The sequence below is a fragment of the Dermacentor silvarum genome, chromosome 4 (assembly GCF_013339745.2).
Source record: "Dermacentor silvarum isolate Dsil-2018 chromosome 4, BIME_Dsil_1.4, whole genome shotgun sequence".
NCBI classification, from domain to species: domain Eukaryota; kingdom Metazoa; phylum Arthropoda; class Arachnida; order Ixodida; family Ixodidae; genus Dermacentor; species Dermacentor silvarum.
In genome coordinates this window covers 8453788-8473902 of record NC_051157.2, presented here as the reverse complement: position 1 = coordinate 8473902, position 20115 = coordinate 8453788, and the positions used below count along the sequence as shown (strand labels likewise).

Here is a 20115-nt window from a genome sequence, read left to right as displayed (position 1 = left end):
TCCTCTCCTGGCTTTGCTTCGCTCGCTTGCTCGCGAATTCCGGATTCTGCGGCATGGTCGTTGAAGCCCCTTCGAGGTAGCATCATGACGCCGCGCCTCTTCATCTTCGAGAGAAAGCTGCTTCTTCCTCCTAGCCATGCTCTCGGCAGAATGACGACGCCGCCAGCGCATGCTCTCTTCAGCTCAGGAGAACGCTGCACGTCATGGTTACGTCATCACTTCTCTTAAAAACTCCGCCTCAACTACTGCTTGGCGCACACTCTCCCTCGATCTATCCACTGCACGTCATCGCTACCCTCTCTTTAGCTCTACCCACCTGCTGCGCCTCGCGCGCCTTTCTCCTCTCACCCTCGCCGCTAAAACTTTGCTGCGCTGAGTTTTGAGTGACGCCCGGCACGGCTGGAACTCAAGCTTAAAAATGGCGGCAGCTTCACACTAGTGGTGCGAAGTCTGAGCAAACAGCGAAGCTGGCGGCCCTTCCCTAGCTTTGTCTTTTCATTAGCTTTAACTTGGTTCTCTTTTAGCTTTAACTTAGCCTTTTCATTAGCCTTAATTTCGTTCTCTCTCGAGCATCGTCGTCTTTTTCCCCAACTGGCACGTTGGCGCACCTCGGCGCAACCGCGCGAACGCGCTCGTGCCATTACTCCCGCGTTCGTCGTCGTCGTATTCTTCCACATTGGCTCCATCATTCCAGCGTAGAATTTCATTTCTCTTAAGTAGTGGAAAGTGTAGAGCTGCTGCCGACGCCGACCGCGTTTCCCCGCGTTCGCGCCGAATGCGTCCGGTGTCCGTCACTGCAGCCGATGCCTCTGGCGGCGGCTCGGCAGGTAAACTCACCAGGCGCAGTGTGTCTCCGCGCCTCGGCAGAGTTTATATACTCTGGGGCGATGTCATTGCCCAGCTTCGCCCCCGGCTGCTGTGGGGAGAAGCTAGGCAGAGCTACGGCAGAGCAGCGAGCGGCGCTGTGAACTAGAATACTCTGCGGAGGCGTCGCTAGGTGGCACTGTGGCGGGAGCGGCGGTGCACATAAACGAAGGAAAGAATTACTCAAGCAACCACCAAGATAATCTGAAAATAAAGGGGAAGCGGAATGCAGCAATAATGAAACACAGAGCACTGCGGGGCCACAATAAGTGTGAGGTGGTGCGTGGAATCTGGAAAGGAGTAATGGCTGCCAGCGCTAACATTCGCAAATGCCATTCTATGCTTAAAATTCGGTTATCGTGTCGGGTTTGGAAGTTAACCAAAGATCACTGGGCCGGTTGGCTTTGGGAGCCCACGGTAATACAACAAATGAGGCAGTGCAGGGTGACATGGGTTTGAAGTCAGAGAAGCGCAGAGCAAAATTAGTTTTGAAACTGCTCAGGAACATGGATGAAAATAAATGGGCGGCTAAAGTGCACAAGTATCTTTACATGAAAAGCGTGGACACAGAATGGAGGAAGCGGTTAAGGAAGTTGGCAACCAAGTACAGGATAATCGAAACTGTAAATAGACAACCAGGAGTCATCAGAAAGAAAGTGAGAGAAATAGAGACCATGAATTGGATGCAAAGAATGGAAATAAAAAGGACAATGGAGATTTACAAGAATGAGAAGAAATAAATTAGAAGGGAAAATCTGTACGATAACACAAAGGGCAGTACCTTGCTATTTGAGGCTCGAGCCGGTTGCCTAAGGACCAAAACATACCGGAACAAATATTCGGAACTAGATGAGGCATGTGTATGCTGCAGTAAAGATCCAGAGACCACTCAGCACATCCTAATGGAATGCGACGGGATCCGCCCAGCGAGAACTGGGAGTAACGTGTTCTTCCACTTTCTTCTGGGAGTAACGTGCAACTCCCTGAAGAAAGTGGAAGAAAACATCAACAGATCAGCCGTAGAGATAAGCAAGAGACGATTAGAGTACTGGTGGGAAAGAAAGTTGTCGCAGTTTCACCTGAAAGGCGAAGCATCAATTGCGATAGCAAATTTGTAGAGAGCTATACGGAGTAATGATAGTAGCTTTATCAGCTGTATAAACTTGGACATGCAGCAGCACCGGCAACACGCAGAACTGTTGTCGACGCCATCGGCGTTTTGCCCGCGTTCGCTCAAAATGCGTGCGGCGTTGGTGACTGTTGCCGGAGCCTCTGATATAAATAGGCACTTGGTGCCGCAGGTAAACGTCGCCTCCCTTCCCTCCCCCTCTCCCCCACGGCCTTTCGCGCGTCGGAAGAAGGCGCGTTTGCTCTACATATATGGTGATTGTAAAGGAGGAAAGAGACGCCTACTTCTGCAGCCCTTAATGGAGCACGGCGCAGAACGCGCGTTTGTTCTCCGCCGTGGGTTCACTCCCCGTGAAAGCGCGCGTCCCTCGTGCCCTTTCACTCGCACATACAGCGTTCCATTGACGTCATACGGAACCTCACGGCGACGGCGACGGCAACGGCGACGGCAGAAATCTGCTTTGGAGTGTTCATATAATTGATATCGCAATAAAATCAGGGAAAAGATGGATACGATCTGATCTCTTAAAATCATAGGTAGCGGTACAAGGTAAATTTTTGAAAAAGAAAGAATAATGAGAGGGGTATACAAAAATGCTAGATAAAGAACATGTATAGTATACCAGATTAAATCAAGCAGGCTAGGTGACTATTTGCCGCAGCCCCGTTTCAAAGGGGATGCCAATAAAGCATCATCATCATCATAATCATCATCATCATCATTCGTAAAGCTTTAAGCGGCGGCTAAGGCGGGTGCGACTGTTTTCATAACAAATCCGTGCAGGGGCGGGGCCTCGCCTCGATGACGTGGCCTCGCCTCGATGACGTGGCCTCGCCTCGATGACGTGGCCTCGCCTACGATGACGTATCACCATTTTCTTTTTTTTTTCTCTATGGCGGCGCGGTCGGTGTGCGGCACCTCGGTTCGGATCAGCTTAGAGTTACTGTATATGCTCCCTACGGGACCTTTGGTAGCATATACAGTAACTCTAGATCAGCTCATTCCACGTGAGCGAGAAGTTGGCGCGCGCAACATATTCGCGGCGTGCGTTATTTTGTTTCGCTTGTGAAAGCGCGGAATGCAACGAGCCTCCTGACCAACCGAAGGTGATCGAAAAGTACCTCTCATTCAGCGTGAGCGAGAACTTGGCGCGCGTATCATATTCGCGGCGTGCAGCAGTGGATGCGTCCGTTTCTGCCATGACTGGTATTGGCGAGCACAACCGTCGACCAGAGCGGAGCTCCAGGGGTGACCGGCAGAGCAAGAGGACGGGGAAAGCAACGCACCACTTGTGAGACGGCGCCCGAGACAAAGGCAGAGCTCTTGTTTTTCAACACAGCGTGAGCCAGCCAACGAGCACCAACCCGACGAATGATTATGAGGATGGGTATATACAGATGAAGACGATGATGAACTGCACAGTTAGCGCTCACAATATATATACGAGGGGAAGTCAAAAAGTAAAGGGACTGAAACTGAAACATACATTATTTTTCGACGTAACCTCCCTGCACTTCAACGCACTTAGTCCAACATTTCACAAGTTTTTTGATTCCGTCGGAAAAAAAGAGTTTTTGGGTTGCACCTGTAACCAACTTTGCACCGCATAAATGACTTCAGCATCGGTTGCAAATCTTCTTCCCCTGAGCGCTTCCTTCAATGGTCCAAACATGAAAATCGCTTGGAGCCAGGTCTGGACTGTATGGCGAGTGTCCCAGCAATTCGAATCTCAACTCCTTTATTGTTTCGGCCGTCCGTTTGGGAGAATGTGGCCGAGCGTTATCTGGCTGCAGGATGACACCTTTTCGCAGTTTTCCACGACGTTCGGATCTGATTTCGGGTTTCAGTTTAGTTCGCAACACATCACAATAGTTCTCACGGTTCACAGTTTCGCCTCTTGCGGTGAAGTTAACGGCTACCACACCTTCCTTGTCCCAGAATAGTGTTAGCATAATCTTACTAGCTGATGGTTGACGTTTAAATTTCTTAACTTCTGGTGATGATGAGTGTTTCCAAAACATGCTCGCAGGCTTACTTTCCGGTGATATAATCTCGACCGGGTGAGGTGGGTCGTCACCGCAGGAATCAGGAGACGACGATGAAGGCGGGCATCGTGATGATTAAAAATAGAAAAGATTGTATTCACTTCATTGGTACATGGTTTTGACTCTATCCGAGTCTCGAGCGGTTCTCATTAACACGGGGGCCAGGACGGCCTTAAATCCCCTCGTGGTGGCCGGCATTTCCTTCGGGGAAGTCCTCTCTCCGGTGGTCAAGTTGACGACCTCCTCGCCCTCGGGTCTTCCTTCTTGGTAGCTCGCTGTTTTCGTCTGCTCCGTAGAGGTCACACGCTCTCCCGGGGATGAAAGAGGATTATCTCGTCACGGGAAAGGCGCTCGAGCTTGATTCCCACATTTCACAGGTGCAGTTCCAAGCCGATCATAACACCGGTTCGTGATGATGTACCTAAGTTTCATCTACAGTAACAATTTGCTGTAGAAATCCACCTCCCTCGCGACGATAATGGGCCAAATGTTTACGCGAGATGTCCAACCTTTGTGCCTTATGCGGCGCTGACAATTCTTTCGGGACCCACCTTGCACACACTTTCCGAAAATTTAGCCTGCCGTGTAAGATGGAATGCGCTGAACCATGACTGATACGTAAAGTATTGGCGATTTCGTCCACAGTGATTCGCCTGTTTTCCATCACCGTACCCTCAACTACTTTCTTCTCCTCAGTCGTTGACATCGATGGCCTGCCCGATCTTTACGCGTCATATAAAGAAGTTTTTCCCTGTATGAAACGCTCTAACCATTCGTAGATCTTGCTTCGCGATAAACAACTGTCACCATACTGCGCTTGCATTCGACGAATGACACCTTCCTCAAGCAAAAAAAGCGAATCCCTGCCCTCGTTTCCTCCCTGGTGCAGATCGACAATGGAGCTGCCATGTTTAATGGTCTGCTACACTCTAACGACTAACGTGGGAATAAGACGTTCCATAGAAGGGTTGCAGACGACACTAATTCAGCGCTTGATACTAGCAGTGTTACCAAACCCTAGTGCGAGAAATTACAAAAGTCTCTGTACTTTTTGACTTCCCCTCGTATATAGGAGTTATTCACTTGCTTTCGCAGTTTACAGTTTTAGTTTTCTAAGTGAAAACAGCAAATTATCCTCAATTAGGTGAAATTTTTTTGATAATACTCGTGAGGTCATAACCAAATATTGGTCTCATTTTGTAGAAAGTACTAATTTACGAAATCCGTGGCGAGATATTTGTTTTGTTGGTTACAGATTGTTTCGTGAAAAGAAACTATGAACTAAACTACAGGCAAGCAGTAGACATGGTACAGATGCAACGATTTCACAGTGATCACTAGAGTCTCACACAATACTTCCGATCGAAGTTACATTTGAAACGACATCTACCAGAAGCAGGTCAAGGATGTAATTCTTGTTGCGGTCTTCAACATTATTGCGGTCTTCAACATCCCCATGCAACACACGGGCTCGCAGTGCTGCAATGCGTGGTGTTCTTTTAACGTGCGCTCAAGGCATGAGCGTTGTCTAATTCCGCCTAATACCCTCAGCCCGAATAAGAAATGAAATACAACCACTCCAACTCTAATAGCTGGCGTAGGCCACTGCGCCACCTCGGTTAATGTACGTTTTATTAGAATTGCTAGTGCATTAGAAGAAATCCCATATACAAAGTCATGACAAGGATTCGACAATTTAGAAGTCAATTCCGATGGTAGCTTTGACTGTCCGAAAGAAAACAAAGGAATTTGTCAAAACAAGACACCTGATACAATTATCTTCAGCGTAAACATTTCGCATTCACAACTCATAACAGTTTGGGCACTGTCAGGTGGCGAGAGAATACTTTAAAAAGCTTACGCCATCCACACCTGTAACGATGACTTAAAGGGAACACTTGGTACAACCACGTACAACGCGAGCATCGTCTTCGCATTGAGTAGCGCAGGGCGAACACAGACTCAAGAAATAGCATACAACTGGCGTCTGTGTTCGCCCTGCGCTATATACTTAGTATTACAAGGATCATGTACCAAGCCCAAATTTCTGCCATATCGCGAGTATCGCTTCAGAGTTATTGACAACGAATCGAACATTCGGTTGTATTGCACAAAAGCTATTGTTTTCTGAGACAGTGATCAGGCAGAATGAACGTGCAGTATAGTGGTGCACGGTGTCAAAAGCTGCAAGGTCGCTCTCGGAGAACATGAGAATAACGAAATCGTGGGTTCGACGTTCCGAAATTGCACAGTGGGTTATGAGGGACGCCGAAGTTACGGACTTTCGACCACCCGCGATTCTTTGAGGTGCGTGTAAAATTTAAGAGCACGAGCATTTTCGCATCCTGTGCCCACGGGATTGTGGCCGCCGGTAATCGAGCCCGCCACCTTACGCACGGATGACAATATTGCGACTAGCATTATTTGCCTACTTGTGCCTATCTAGCGCCTTACGCCGATCCAGTGAACCAACTTGTCTACTAACTTGAGCCAGTAGGTAAGTGGTCGTACCATCATCGTCAAATCATCGTTCATCGACGTCATTCCTTCTCCATCGTCGTTACCGCTTCGTCGTTGTGTCGCCGTGGTCACGGTCGGCCCTGGCAAGCGAGTGTCATATCAAAGTGGGCTGATCCCGGATGCACTGTATGTCGCATATAGCCAAATCAATGAAAACCTCAGAATTACCACTACAGATTTTAAATAGAAGTGTCTTCAGCAATACCGTGGGTCGCAACATTGCTTCATTGTTAATCGAATTAACGGTGACAGTCGTCACGAGGTATGTTCAATCGAAATTACAAACACACTGCCACTGGTTGGTGGCGTAAAACGAGCGTTCGGCGTTGATCGTCGAAAGTGCTTACTGCACACCATTGAGGTCCAACAAGTGGCCGTATACTACGAAATATATTCCTTCGCAGGAGGCTTCGACAACCGAGACGCGACATACGGCTTGCGCATGTCGACCAGCTTCTGCTTTCGCTACCACACCCAGACCGGCGAATGGAACGTCGTGGCGCCACTGAGACACGCTCGGGGTTACCACAACGTAGCCGTGCTCAACAATGCCATTTATGCTGTCGGCGGAGTCGACGCCAATGACCTGTGAGCTTTTTCGCATTTCATGCACATTGGCAAAATCACCTTCCGCTCCTCTTGCCTAGCGACATTTATGATTGATTATTTTTTTAATTCCCCCGACCTCCTGGTGAGGAAAAAATCAGACCGCGGCGTTGTTTTGGTGCTTCGACACACCTCCATTTTACTGCCTTGTGTTTACGTTGTAGGCAAGACTGTCTCGTGAGCAGTGAATGTTCAATCAGAGTTAGTTTCAGCGTGACGTGACTGGAAAACGAGAGGGCAACGGTATATAGAAGGCCGTTTATCATGGTGGTCCAACAGGGCTGCACATGGGGTGTGACACTTTCACTGCAGGCTCTTGTCGAGCGTCGAGCGCTACGACCGCGAGGAAGACACGTGGGTGGTGCTGGAGAAGGGCCTGTACTGCGGCCGCATGGGAATGGGAGTGGCCGCCTTCCAGGGCTGCCTCTGGGTGGTCGGCGGCATCGTGCAGATCGCCGGTCTGCAGACCTGCTCCACGGCATACGTCGAGATCTACAACCCCGCGACAGACCAGTACGTCTGCTGCGAGGAGCACGCGCGATGCTGCATCATCACACTACACACGCAATGATCACCACAAGCGCCACTTGATACCCGACTGTGCGAGTTGGCATAATACGTGCATTGACGCGATCAAGCTGCCCGTTCACACCTTTCATCCGTTGCGCGTGCGTCCAACCGTAATACATTGGCTAATGCCGGCGACACAAATAGTTTGTGCACTTATGGTGTTCGTAGTTTTGTGCGTCATTCTGCTAAATCGTATTTTCATCAGACAGAATAACAGCCAACCAAATATGGGGCTGAGTATCCCGAACAGAATCGCGCTGCCTGTGGACAGCTAACATGAGGTCTAGTATGCGCATGCATGACGCGGTTGCACCGCTGCCCTTATCCGCTGCCCTTACACTCTTTCATTAGCTTACACTAGAGCCATGTCTTCATAGATTTGGTGGCTGGAAACGAAAGCTTGTACAAAGGGTTACCACAGTTTCGTCCAACGAAAGAAACGGGACTTGTAGCAGTGCACATTTTCACAGCAAAAATTGTATCTGTCTCGTCGTCTAGACCACGATGTTAGCTCTGAAAAAAAAGGACGTGGAAGGTCGAAGACAGAGACCCCTAAGGTGTCATTGTAGTTTCGCGAAAATGATATGTGAAAACATCGTGAATGGTAGTCGGAATGGGCAACGCTTATAGAAGAAATATCGCCTGAGTTAACGTCATTCTCCTCTAAATATCTCCTCGTCAACATTATTTTAGTGGTGCGTGACGTAGCGGCGAACTGCCATTTACAGAGATTTGCCGCTATAGTTCGGACATCGGCGAGCATTTCATAATATGCTAATGAGCAAGCATATGCAATGAAATGTGACAGGCGAATATTCCGTTACAGTAAGCCGTGAATTTCTTTAGTTGACGATTCCTGCTCCTAGCGTTTGCATTGCTATCAGGAGGTGCAGCCATTTGTGTTCTAAGCGAACACATCTTGATAAAAGTTGAACATTACAGGCCATTAGCGACTTTTCAAGCTTTTCATTCATGCCTTCCTATTGTCATCACAGTCAGTTTGATTCACAAATAGATGTGGGCAAAGCAGTGCCTTCGGAGTTTAAGCAATGCCTTCGGAGTTTAAGCGAAAAAGACAAACGTCGCTTCTCGATGAGTTTCCGTTTCACGAAGTCATCGAGTGCGTCACTTGTGGTCGAGCGCTCACGCTACACCAAAACAGATTATACACTACGACGACTGCTAACCAGAGCGACTCCCGGTAGCTTGCATTCAACAGATGACGAGGTGTCTGCGAGAAGTAAATCGTGGCATGTACACGGATGACCTTACTTTTGCTGAGTTTCCAAACTCTCAAGTTCCGTGCTCCCGAGGCACCTTAATAAGCAAAAATCAGACATGTCAATACTGCGCCTTGTTTGAAAACTAATCGTGAGTTTGCGTTTCGCCCAAGACACCATGATGTTCGTGTGAAAAATGGCGGTATGTCTTGAAGAATCCGGCGCCAAACGATTACGGCTATTTCCATTCTTATTATTACCTCTGGTCGAGACCTGGCAGCATATACAAGCATGAGCACGCAATTGCAATTAGCGGCAACTGACTGAACAAACCAGCCGTGGTGGCGTAGTGGCTTTGGCGTAGCGCCGCTATAGGCCCGAGGGCGCGGGATAGCCCCGGCGGCCGCATTTCGACAGGGGCGTGTACCGTGCATTGGATGCAATCCCGCATGGTCATAATCCCCCACTACGGCGTGCTTCATAATCAGAACGTGGTTTTGGCACGCAAAACCGCAAAGTAAAAAAGTTGATTGAACAAAACTCGCGCCAAATACGCGCTACGTTCAGCCCAAATTTATGAAACCACCATCGCAGGTTCGCATCGCTATGTCAACCTTCCTTTCAAAAACGACCTCAGTATGATGGTATGACAAAACTTTATTTCGGTCCATCAGTATTTATATTATTATAGATAGCTTGTACATTACGTGTGACATCATGTACTTTAATGACGCCACAGCCTTCCTCTTTCTAATACGCCAGCACTCTCTCTTTTTTTACTTTATGCATTCAAAAAAGTATTAATTGCTTGGAAGTTTATTCCCATATAGGCCGAGATAAAGCGTCATAAACGAAGCCACAAGAACGTCTGCAGCTCTAAAGAAGATAGGACAAATACATGTGCTACCCTTCATCCCATACCCATGGTGGCTGAACGACCGCAGCGCCACAGTTCCCTCTAGTGATCACAGCCGACGTTGGCGTCACTGGATCTGCCTGTACACACGTTTCGTGACGGCGCGTAGTTCGTTTTCGCTTTGAAACGTGAATACAATTATTTGTAAGCGGTATAGTATAAAAGTCATCATGCGTACACGTCAGTCAAATTGACAGCAGCTGCCTCGCACGGTTTATTTTAGCCAGTATTTCGTAATTTTGTTTTGTCGCGTCGCTTTTACGGGCTCCACTTTGGAGGTCAGCTATGGGCAGTTCAGGTCGACGATTGATGTATGTCATCGCTTCTCGGCCTTTTGGGCTAAGATCAAATGTGTAGTATCTGTTCTTATCAGCTTAATATCTGATACGGCCCTATTATGGGTCTTTCGATATTAAATGAATTTTTGTGAAGCGGCGCCGAGTGCGGGGCTTGCCCCACCGGTACCACGGGTCGTCCCGGCATTGCACTGCCACCGGGCACGGCCCACTTTTGAAATCTAAAATCAGAAATGTACTACAATTGGGTGCATCGGGTCTCATTGGGCAGCGGCTGCCTTAGTATGCAGCACGATCATAATTAAACTGATCACGGCTGCCATCTATTTAGGTAGTGTTGCTCCAAAGCACTACCATAATATGGGGTGGTAGGGGGTGGTATCGGAGTACAGTGTCCATTGGGTACACGCTAAGAAAAACCGCATGTCGTCAATATCCCGCTACTACGGCGAGTCTTGTCCAATCTACAACGGGTCTTGGAGGTTAATAAAAAAAAAAAAAAAAAAGCTCCGTCGCATGCCCCCGCGCGAGGGACACGTGTAAATGCAGAGCATAGTGGGGTTCCGTGGTGTTGGTGCTGTTAGTGTGGCGGCGACGCACATCGAAGGGACGACGCCGCGGACCAGCGAGTCCTTGCACGAGGCGCACACCGCGAACGCCCGGAACCGTTCCAGCGAAGCGGCGTCCGCGTCGTCGATGTTGCTGACGACGGGGATGACGCGCGCCGACGCGACGGTGCCGTCCAGGCATCCGGATGCCGCCGTTGACGACGAAGCCGCTGAACCCGTCGTTATCGTTGACGCCGTCGCTGACGTTATCGCCGGTGTTGTCGGGCTTGTTGTTGGCGGCGTCGACGACGAACGCGCTCCAAAGAACCCGCAAGGCGTTCGTGCGATGCGCCGCGTTACGCATGTTCCCGACCGTGGTTAAGTTGTTGTCGAACCACAGCCGGTCGCACACGTCGCAGCTGTGCCCGAAGCTCCGGTCCAGGAACTCGCGTTTGAAGCGCGCGTCGGCACCCCCAAAGTCCCGTTGACGTTGCCCGACGGCTTCCGCGCCAGCACCCTCCGGGGCAACGGGCTCGGCGGCGGCGGCCTCCAGACGACGACGCTTGCTCGCCGCCGCCTCTCGTTCCCGTACGCCGGGGTCCGCGGCCCGACGCTGACGTGTCGCAGCCGCGTGTCGTTCTCGACTCGAAGGGTCCGCGGCCCGACGCTGACGCCTGCCCGCGGCTTCTCGTGCACGCTGCTCGGGATCCGCTTGTCGACGTTGACGCCTGGCCGCGGTTTCTCGTTCACGAAGTTCGGCGTCGGCAGCGCGCCGCCTTGTCTTCTGCCGCCGTCGACGAAGACGATGGTACGATGTCTTGAACTGGTACTTCGGCGCTGATGTTGGATTGCGTCAAGGTACTAGTTGAAGGTCTTGCTTCCATCGCTTATCAACTGCCACCGCCGACGAACGCAAGAGAAGAGAGCGCAGGAGTTGAGTGGAGCCCGCGCCAACCCGCTTTATATTCCTAGCGCGCGCGTTAGAGAGAGAGGGGGTGGAGAGAGGGCGCGCTATCACGCCAGCACCTGCTGTTGCTACGGTGCTTGCAGCGCCGGAGCGCGACTCAACTACGACGCTTCGCGCGCTGCACATGTGTGCAAGCGTGATGCGGGAGAGGAGGAGTGGGGGAGAGGGCGCACCTGTGCTCGAGCTGTTGCAGACGGACGGCGCACGCTACATGTGAGTTAAAGAAATGCTCTGCATTTTAAAAGAAGTATTGCGTGCATTTTCCGTCGTGCGAAACATTGCGTTTGCGGTCATACTTTCCAGCTATGAATGACATATGCAGCATCAAGCGGAAAGTGCCAGGCGCTCCGCATTAAATAAACGCGTACAGCATTTGGGTGTTTTGGGGGCCTATCTTATTGTTCCCAAGCAATAATTGAGACACGCATATATTGCATGCATTTAACGCTGCCCTCCCAGTAATTTTATTTCACGAACGGCATGCACACATTAATGCACGAACAAGCAAGCGCTGTACTTAACGACCATCGTTTATTATGAAGGATGCACTAAGAAACAATGAACATGACAAATTACTCGGCAAATGTTGTCAATTAAGGTACTCGATCGAAAAGTCTTCCACTGACAGCATTCACATTTCGAAGTAAGCGCAGTTTCAACACGAGACGCCTACAGCAGAACACGTGTCCCCTCATTTTCTACGAAGCGTAAAATATTCGCCCACATTGTCTTCATGAAACGTGCCTGAATAGGAATTATAGGGTTAAGCGACTTTTCTTCAAGGAATTGTTTGTGGCAGAAAGCGCAATGCCGCTGGAATAAATTAAGAAGCAGGCATCATTTGCGCAATAAATCACAATGTGCAGTTAGCTAATTAGGTTGGGATTCATAACTTTTAAGTTACTTTTAGTCAAATGTGACAATAGCGAAATGGTCTGGTTACATGGAGGGGGGGTCATATTCTTAATTCACAATAATATGTCGAAAATTACCAACTGGGCCGTTCTTTGAGATTTCTAGAATGAAAGTGGCTTGTTTCGCCAGCTATATATCAATCTCTGGATGAATGTGTATGCAAATGTACTCCACTATGACCACTTTGTTGTTTTGTAATATTTTCAGTTTTACAGTAAAGTTGAGAATGTCAGAAGCTATTGCTATGAAAGGCAGTAGAATTATAGTAGACCGACAACAGGCTTGAGTAGGTTTCCGAACAAATGCGTTCACTAAAACCATATTGTGTTTCCTTTATTTTTTATATTTTGTATGTACACGCGACAAACGCATAAAACGACGTTTTCTTAAGCAAGTAACTGGAACGCCAATGCATTTCTCCGTAAAGATCGGGAAATAATATCTCGAAACTGGTGTCATCCTGAGAATTCGTTCCAGATGGATCCGCCTTGCGAACTCCACGGCTGGAATTTGTAAATTGCAATACGGGCCATGATGTAATTAGTTAAAAACTTAATTAGTAATTTCTTGTTAATTATTCGATTATGCATTTCAATTTTGTGTGCAAATAATGTCCGCCTCTTCGAGTGTATACCAGCTCATGGAACTAGAATTGTGCTATCTGCCACAGGCAACCTTTAAACATTTTTGAAAGTGTTCACTGAAACACCCTGTATTTACGCGAATCAGCACCCACATGATTTTTATCGCCAAGAATTGACCATTGCCGGCCGCACCAGCTGTGACGTTTGGGATGGAAGGACCCTTTTACATTTGCTGTGTTGATGAGACGCACGGGCGTCTTCGTGGGCCAAATGGCTCATTTATGTTAACATGGCCGACTAACAGAAACAAGCGGATGAGCTATTCGCAGGATGTTCTAAAGGAAGGTATTTCTTTTTTATGGATCGGAGATGGCCATTGCACTCGCTCAACGTCGCGATTGCTGACCCCACCACGCAGGTGGACGTACGCGGCCAACTACCTGCCCTCGCCGCGCACGTGTGTGTCGCTGCTGAACGTGAACGACACGGAGCTGTACTGCTTCGGCGGCATATTCTACAACTGCGTGGGGCCAACGCGCAAGCTGCTCACTATCGACGACATCCTCGTCTACTCGGACAGCAAGAAAGTCTGGCGCCAGGTGGCGTGCATGCCGGCTCCACGGCACAATGCCCACGTCCTCCAGCACAGTGAGTCGCGCGATATGTTGCGCCCATCCCGCCATGAATGCGCCCCGCTGTCGTCTCCGTGATGCCCGAGACGTAAGCGGCAAATGCGTGAACAAGCAGCAGTAGACTGCAATGCCGCCTTGCGACGCTGTTTTCATCTTGAACGCGTTAGAAATGGTACGCGAATTTCTTTGCCGCATCCAGCGAAACATAGTAGAGATCAGTGGCACCGACCGATAACTTGATAACAGCGATAAGCCAGCGACAACAGACACCGGCATAACGTCAAACAACGGCGCTACAACAACATCCGGGAAAGACGCCGGGAGTGACCACAAGTTCGCAACAGACGACTTCATGAAATTTACCCCGTCACATATTTGCACAAGCATATAAGCACAGCACTGACGTACTACGTAGTAGCATGCAGACGCTCCTTGCCATTAGCTCTTTAGTCGAACATCATGTATGGCGTCACACTATGCCGCTGCCAGTCCGCTACAGTTTCCGTCTACGCCAAAATAACGCCGAGCGCACAAGACGAGAGAGTGATCAGCGTCCTCCGCGGTGTTTTCTGCAATTCAGTTTTTTACATTATAAACGCTGCCATGCGCATATATGTTGCGTGTTGGCAGGAAAGAGACGCTGAATGTGGTGTACGCGGAAAATTAGCCATTGAATTCACTCTGAGGTTAGCAACAATGTATATATATATATATATATATATATATATATATATATATATATATATATATATATATATATATATATATATATACGGGGTCCGCCTCCCTGAATACCCCGCGCTAAAATTGCTATCTGCGACAGATTTAAACTGTAGGGGGCAGAAGCACGTAAATTCCCGGTGATGCCCTACTTGTAGTTTTTCCGTGCGCATGAAGATCTATTCCTCCAATAATGTTTTCTTTTTTTTTTCTTTTTTTAGTCGAAACATATTGTTCTGCGGCATATCGGGGGCATTTACATAAAGGAATGCGCGGACGCCCTCGTCGTGGAAGAATAGAAGTAATGGCTATTAGTAGAGCTTATTGCCCATGAGCCAACGATATTTGAGTAATACATAACCTTGATTACCCATTTGGATTTTAAACATAACACCGAGTTTGGTATCGCCCTGCAGTGGACATAAATAGAAACAATGACTGCGTCCTCAGAGTACCCTCCCTCTCTCATTGTATGGCCATGGTTCACTTGCCTTCAGATCTGATTACCTGTTCATATTTCCTCCCGCATTTTTTTTCTCCTACACTCCTAGGTATCTGTTTTCTTCTGATCATTAAACATCATAAAGAGTGACTTATTTACACTAAACTTTAAGACCTTGGGCTTTGCCCTCCTCTCCACAAACATCAGTCAGACGCCTGACTGACCGGGAATAAAGCATCGTCAAAATAATAGTCTTTTCTCTCTCTCTCAAAACCAGAAAAACATTGCTACACTGCGCACACAACCTTGTTTACCTCATTTTCATGCTGATTATGCATCTGTTAATGAGCAGCGGCGATAACAATCCTGGCAAAAATATTTTTAAGTGTTTGCTGCCTCACTACTGCTTCAGTATACGCTCCCCTCTAACTTAATAACTGCCTTCACCTCTAAAACTGTTGTATGCCGTATTTACGTAGTCGTGTGCAACGCGGATATACAGGAAGGCTATACGTAAGACAGTACGCAGACATCCCAACCTCAAAAATGGAAAAATACAGCAGCTCAAGCCAAAGAAATACCTACATTTCGCGGGAAATAAAAAAAGACATTTCCTATTACTTAAACTGTTGTTAAAGTGACTGTTCACAGCTTTTTAGCTGTAAACAATCACTCCACTCTATAGTCGCAGCTGGAATGATCTGCACTATACAGACAAACTGAAATATTCATGAATTTTAACTATGGAATATCCATGTAACAGCAGCTGAAATTTCGGTATACTGTTTCTGTCTATGAGAAAGTGCGAGTATGACGTCACTCACGGCAAGGCTTTTCTTCGGGACCAATCCGTGGGCGCGTGGACTGGCTGCGACACCTCTTAAGGCTTAGTTTGTGGCGCTCTCGTTAGCTTGTGGCGCTTTCGAACGCCTTGCGAACGCGAACATTATTACGTTCGCGCATTTTCACAGCCGTGTCTTGACGAAGCGTCTTCGCCAAGCAGTTGCGCAAACCCGTCGCAGCAGCACGTTGTACTTATGCGACAGTCTCGCCTAGTTCGCCTCCCTCTCGCATCCTGTCTCTGAACCAATGTGTATTGGGTGAGATACATAGCGCATGACAGCTAGGTGTGGCTTATTTGAAATAGTACAGATTTCTAGATTTTTCCCTGTTTCGCATATGTTTCCATGTTTTAACACGTGAAAGCTAGTATACTTGCCTATAAAGACCGAAACTAGGATATGCCTGATTCAACTGGAACCTTTATCAAGAATTTAAAAAATAGCTTCGAACAATTTAAAATCTGCACAGTTACGTTCGTTCATTCGTCCTGTTCCTACGATATATCAGTGTATCTATCATCTTCGAAAGCCGAAAGCAACTTATCTCTTTTTTTTTTTTTTCACCGTATCACCAGCCTCATCCTTTATTACAAGTTTTTTCTACAGCTCATCACATCACGCACCTTACAGTACGCGGCACGCGCGCATTTCAACTCACCAGCCTGCCATTTGAAGTTTCGCGCCCACGTTCACACATAAAACTTTAATTAAATTATGGGGGTTTTACGTGCCAGAACCACGCTCTGATTCTGAGGCACGCCATAGTGGGGGACTCCGGAAATTTGGACCCCCTGGGGTTCTTTAACGTGCACCTTAATCTAAGTACACGGGTGTTTTCGCATTTCGCCCCCATCGAAATGCGGCCGCCGTGGCCGGGATTCGATCCCGCGACCTCAGCAGCCCAACACCATAGCCACTGAGCAACCACGGCGGGTACACATAAAACTTTGCACCTCCACTTTTCTTCAGGGCAGAATGATACTGGAACAGCCTTCCTCTACCTATCAAGTTACATCTATCAATTGTCGATCGATGTTTATTGCAAAAGCTATAAGAACTTGTACTTCAATAAAACAGTAACCCCACACCTTATGTAGTAAAAGGAAATAAAACAGAACTGAACACTGTTAAACTGGTGCAACGTTTCTTGTCATTTTCCGAAGTGACAACTTGACGTCACAATCAGCAGCGTGAACTAGCAGGGCGATAAATCGAACACGCAGAACGAGCGATTCCTGTTCCGTCCGGCCTTCGAATAGCATCTCGGCAACTTTAAGCATCACAAAAATTAGCGCGACAGGTCGAGCATGCGATATCTTTGGCGATCGCACTTGCTGGTACTTTGACGTTTCAGTCTTTGCATGGCCTTGATTTTGCAAACGCACAACCGTCACGTCGCCGTCACTGCTGGCGCCGCGTAGCCCTCGGTGGGCCGCTGCATGTAATCAGCGAAATTGTGTGCGGTCAAGTGTCGCTTCCGCTGGGCGAATGCAAGCGAGGCCGGAAAGCCGGAGACATGAGTAGCCTCAGACGGCCTCAACCTCAGCCTTTCGCGATGGATATCGCGTTGCATTTTGCCGCCATGCGCTCATCGCCCGCGAAACCGTTTTCCTTCGCAGAGAACCAGGCGTACATCATTGGAGGCCAAGACGTGGAAAAGCCCGACCATCCGTTGAGCAGCGTCATCAAGGCGCCCGTGCCCACCGAGAAGTTCGTCTGGGGTCCGCTCAAGGACGTGCCGCTGCCCATCTCGGCCTACGCGGCCGTGGTTCTGCCGCCCATCGAGGAACCACAGTCGGAACACGCGTGAAGCATCAGCCTCGCTGTAGCCCCTCGCAAGATACCCGCAGTCCAAGGCGACCGCGAGCCAGCTCAGGTCCGGCCCAAAGTGGGATTGGGCCCGCCACACGGATGCGGATAGTCGCATTACCTTCCTTCATGCAGCCAGAAAGCAGCGGAGAACATGAGTGTATAAATTCTGTTGTTAAAACTTGTACGCGTTTATTGGAGTCTGAGTACCAAACGTTCCTCTCAGTACACAGCCGTAAAATATCAAACGGCACTTCGACGCTGTGGCAGTCACTACAGACGCCGTCTCTCGATTGGTTAGGCGTTGTTTCTGTAGGTTTATGTCGCTAGCCTTCCCTACAGACGTCGTCGCTGCGTTTTCGACCGATCACTTCTGGAGATACTTTTTCGTGAGCGCGCGCGCGCCCGCACACACACACGCTACGTCACGTTGGCGAGAACGCGGCTGCGAGATAGAGCGGAGTCGCCGCCTGGCGGACGCTGGCTGAAGCCCGGTAGTGTGGAGCACGGCCGCCTGCATCGACGCGTGCGGCAGGGTTCTCGCCGCGCGCGCCGATCCAGGCGGCCGTGGTGTGGATGTGGACACGGCCGGGCTTGACTGGCGCTTGCGCGCGCCAGTCATCCTTCCTCCATGGCGCCAGTCAAGCCCGGCCGTGGTGTGGATGGCGCGTCGCGGGCGTCTTCTGCATGCCGCTACTTGTTTACAATGTATGGGCACAAGTAAACTTGCATGTGCGCGTACGACGCACATATCTTTGAAAGTGTTTGTTACGTTGTTGTAGCGCAGTCGTAAATGGTGATATGCATTTTTTTTCTTGTCGATGTAGAGACGCATTTGGCTTTGCTCTGTAGCATTTTCGCTGCAATAAAATCAGCGACTGCACTTGTCGAGCACGTGATGTGTCATCGTCGCGCACTCCGTTCGTCACAATCATTGAAATTTTATTGTTGCATTGCGATTTTTATTTATTTATTTATTTATTTATTTATTTATTTATTTATTTATTATTTATTTATTTATTTCGCATAATTTTCTGGCCCGAAGGCATTACAGAAAGTAGTGGCAAGTAAGAAAAAATAAACAGGGCATAATTATACAATAATAGGCCTTACAAAACGGCAGAAAATACAGAAGTCGAAATTTTCAACGTCAGAAATGGCAGCGATGCGCTTCACAAGAACAGGTGGCGTCGTTTTAAACAAATGAAGTTGTTGCTCTGATACTTGAACGCAGCGATTTAGCGATGCCCTCTGGTGGTGTGCTGACCATTCCGCAGTGTTCACGATAACACGAAACATGTGGCCTGAGATCACTGAACAGGCGGAAAGAATACGTTAAGCGCTCGCATGACGTCGCAGGATACAACTGATTTTAGGCGTATATAATTGCATGACTGTCGTGGTTACGTGACCATCCCTATAGCTGTTCCTAAGGTGCCCTTCTGATATGTGGATATCCCACTACAGAAAAATAATTTTGCCTCGTAAGGGAATTTTCGCGCTTTGGTACTTTCGTTATCAGATACGAAAGGGAAGCGGAAATAGAGCATTACAAGAGGATTGCGCCTAACATTGCCGTCGCTAGACAGCTGCATGGGACATCGCAAAACTAAGTTGCAGGCGGCTAATATTGTTACGAGACTGCGCGCAATGGGACAAAGATGACGTGGACCATTTGGGGTGAAGAAGACGACGATTGAAGAGATTGTCTTTCCGCAATCTTGGCAGTACTACAGCTCGCTGTAAATATTTTGTAAATATATTTTCAGTTATACCATTTCCTGTGACATTTTAGTGGAAGTGCTGGGTACTACTCAAGACGGAACTCCGTAGCGGACGTGTCCTGGCAAGTTCCACCATGTCAACAGGCGGGGATATTGCGTCAACCGCAACACCGGCGCCCCAGCCAGTGATCTTAATCCAACCCCGCGACCCAGGATCTTTTTGCGGCACCGACAACGTCGACGTTGATGACTGGATTAGGAATTATGAACACGTCGCAACCAACAATCGGTGGGACCCGACAGTGACACTCGCTAATGTGGGTTTCTACCTGAGTGGGACAGCACGCGTCTGGTTTGACACTCATGAAACGGAGCTGACCAGCTGAGATCTATGTAAGCAGAAGCTTCGTGACCTATTTGGCAAACCAATTGGCCGCCAGAGCGCCGCTTCGAAAGATCTCTCCTGTCGCGCCCAATCTCCCACGGAGTCGTACGTGTCGTACATCCTGGACGTTATCGCCCTTTGCCGCCGAGATGATGCCACCATGACCGAGGCGGACAAAGTAAGTCACGTCCTAAAAGGCATTGCTGATGATGCTTTCAACTGGCTGGTCTTTAAGGACTGCTCGACCATTGAAGACATTATCAAGGAATGCCGGCGTTTTCAAGCTCTGAAAGGTCGCCACATCGCCCAACAATTCATGCGGCTTCCAAACACGGCCGCTACATCGTCCTGCGCGGACGTTCAGCCGCCCAATCAGCAACC

The 20115-nt window shown here is 48.8% G+C and overlaps 1 protein-coding gene and 1 non-coding gene across 5 annotated transcripts in view; both read left to right on the top strand.

Annotated features, from left to right (window-relative positions):
- The window catches only part of LOC119449403 (titin), an 86578-nt gene extending 68455 nt beyond the window's left edge, over positions 1-18123 (top strand). For 3 of the 4 annotated variants that reach the window (XM_049665187.1, XM_049665185.1, XM_049665188.1), the window contains one exon: positions 17436-18123. In XM_049665187.1, the coding sequence (XP_049521144.1) occupies positions 17436-17955 (520 nt within the window). In that variant the 3' untranslated portion in view covers positions 17956-18123. Of the gene's footprint in view, positions 1-6962; positions 7147-7476; positions 7678-13598; positions 13829-17435 lie in introns of all 4 variants that reach the window. The other variant, XM_049665184.1, reaches the window with a different exon arrangement.
- On the top strand, positions 10189-10383 carry LOC119451111 (U2 spliceosomal RNA). The gene has a single exon (XR_005191676.1). It is a non-coding gene; the product is annotated as a U2 spliceosomal RNA (small nuclear RNA).
- Positions 18124-20115: the final 1992 nt, after the last annotated feature.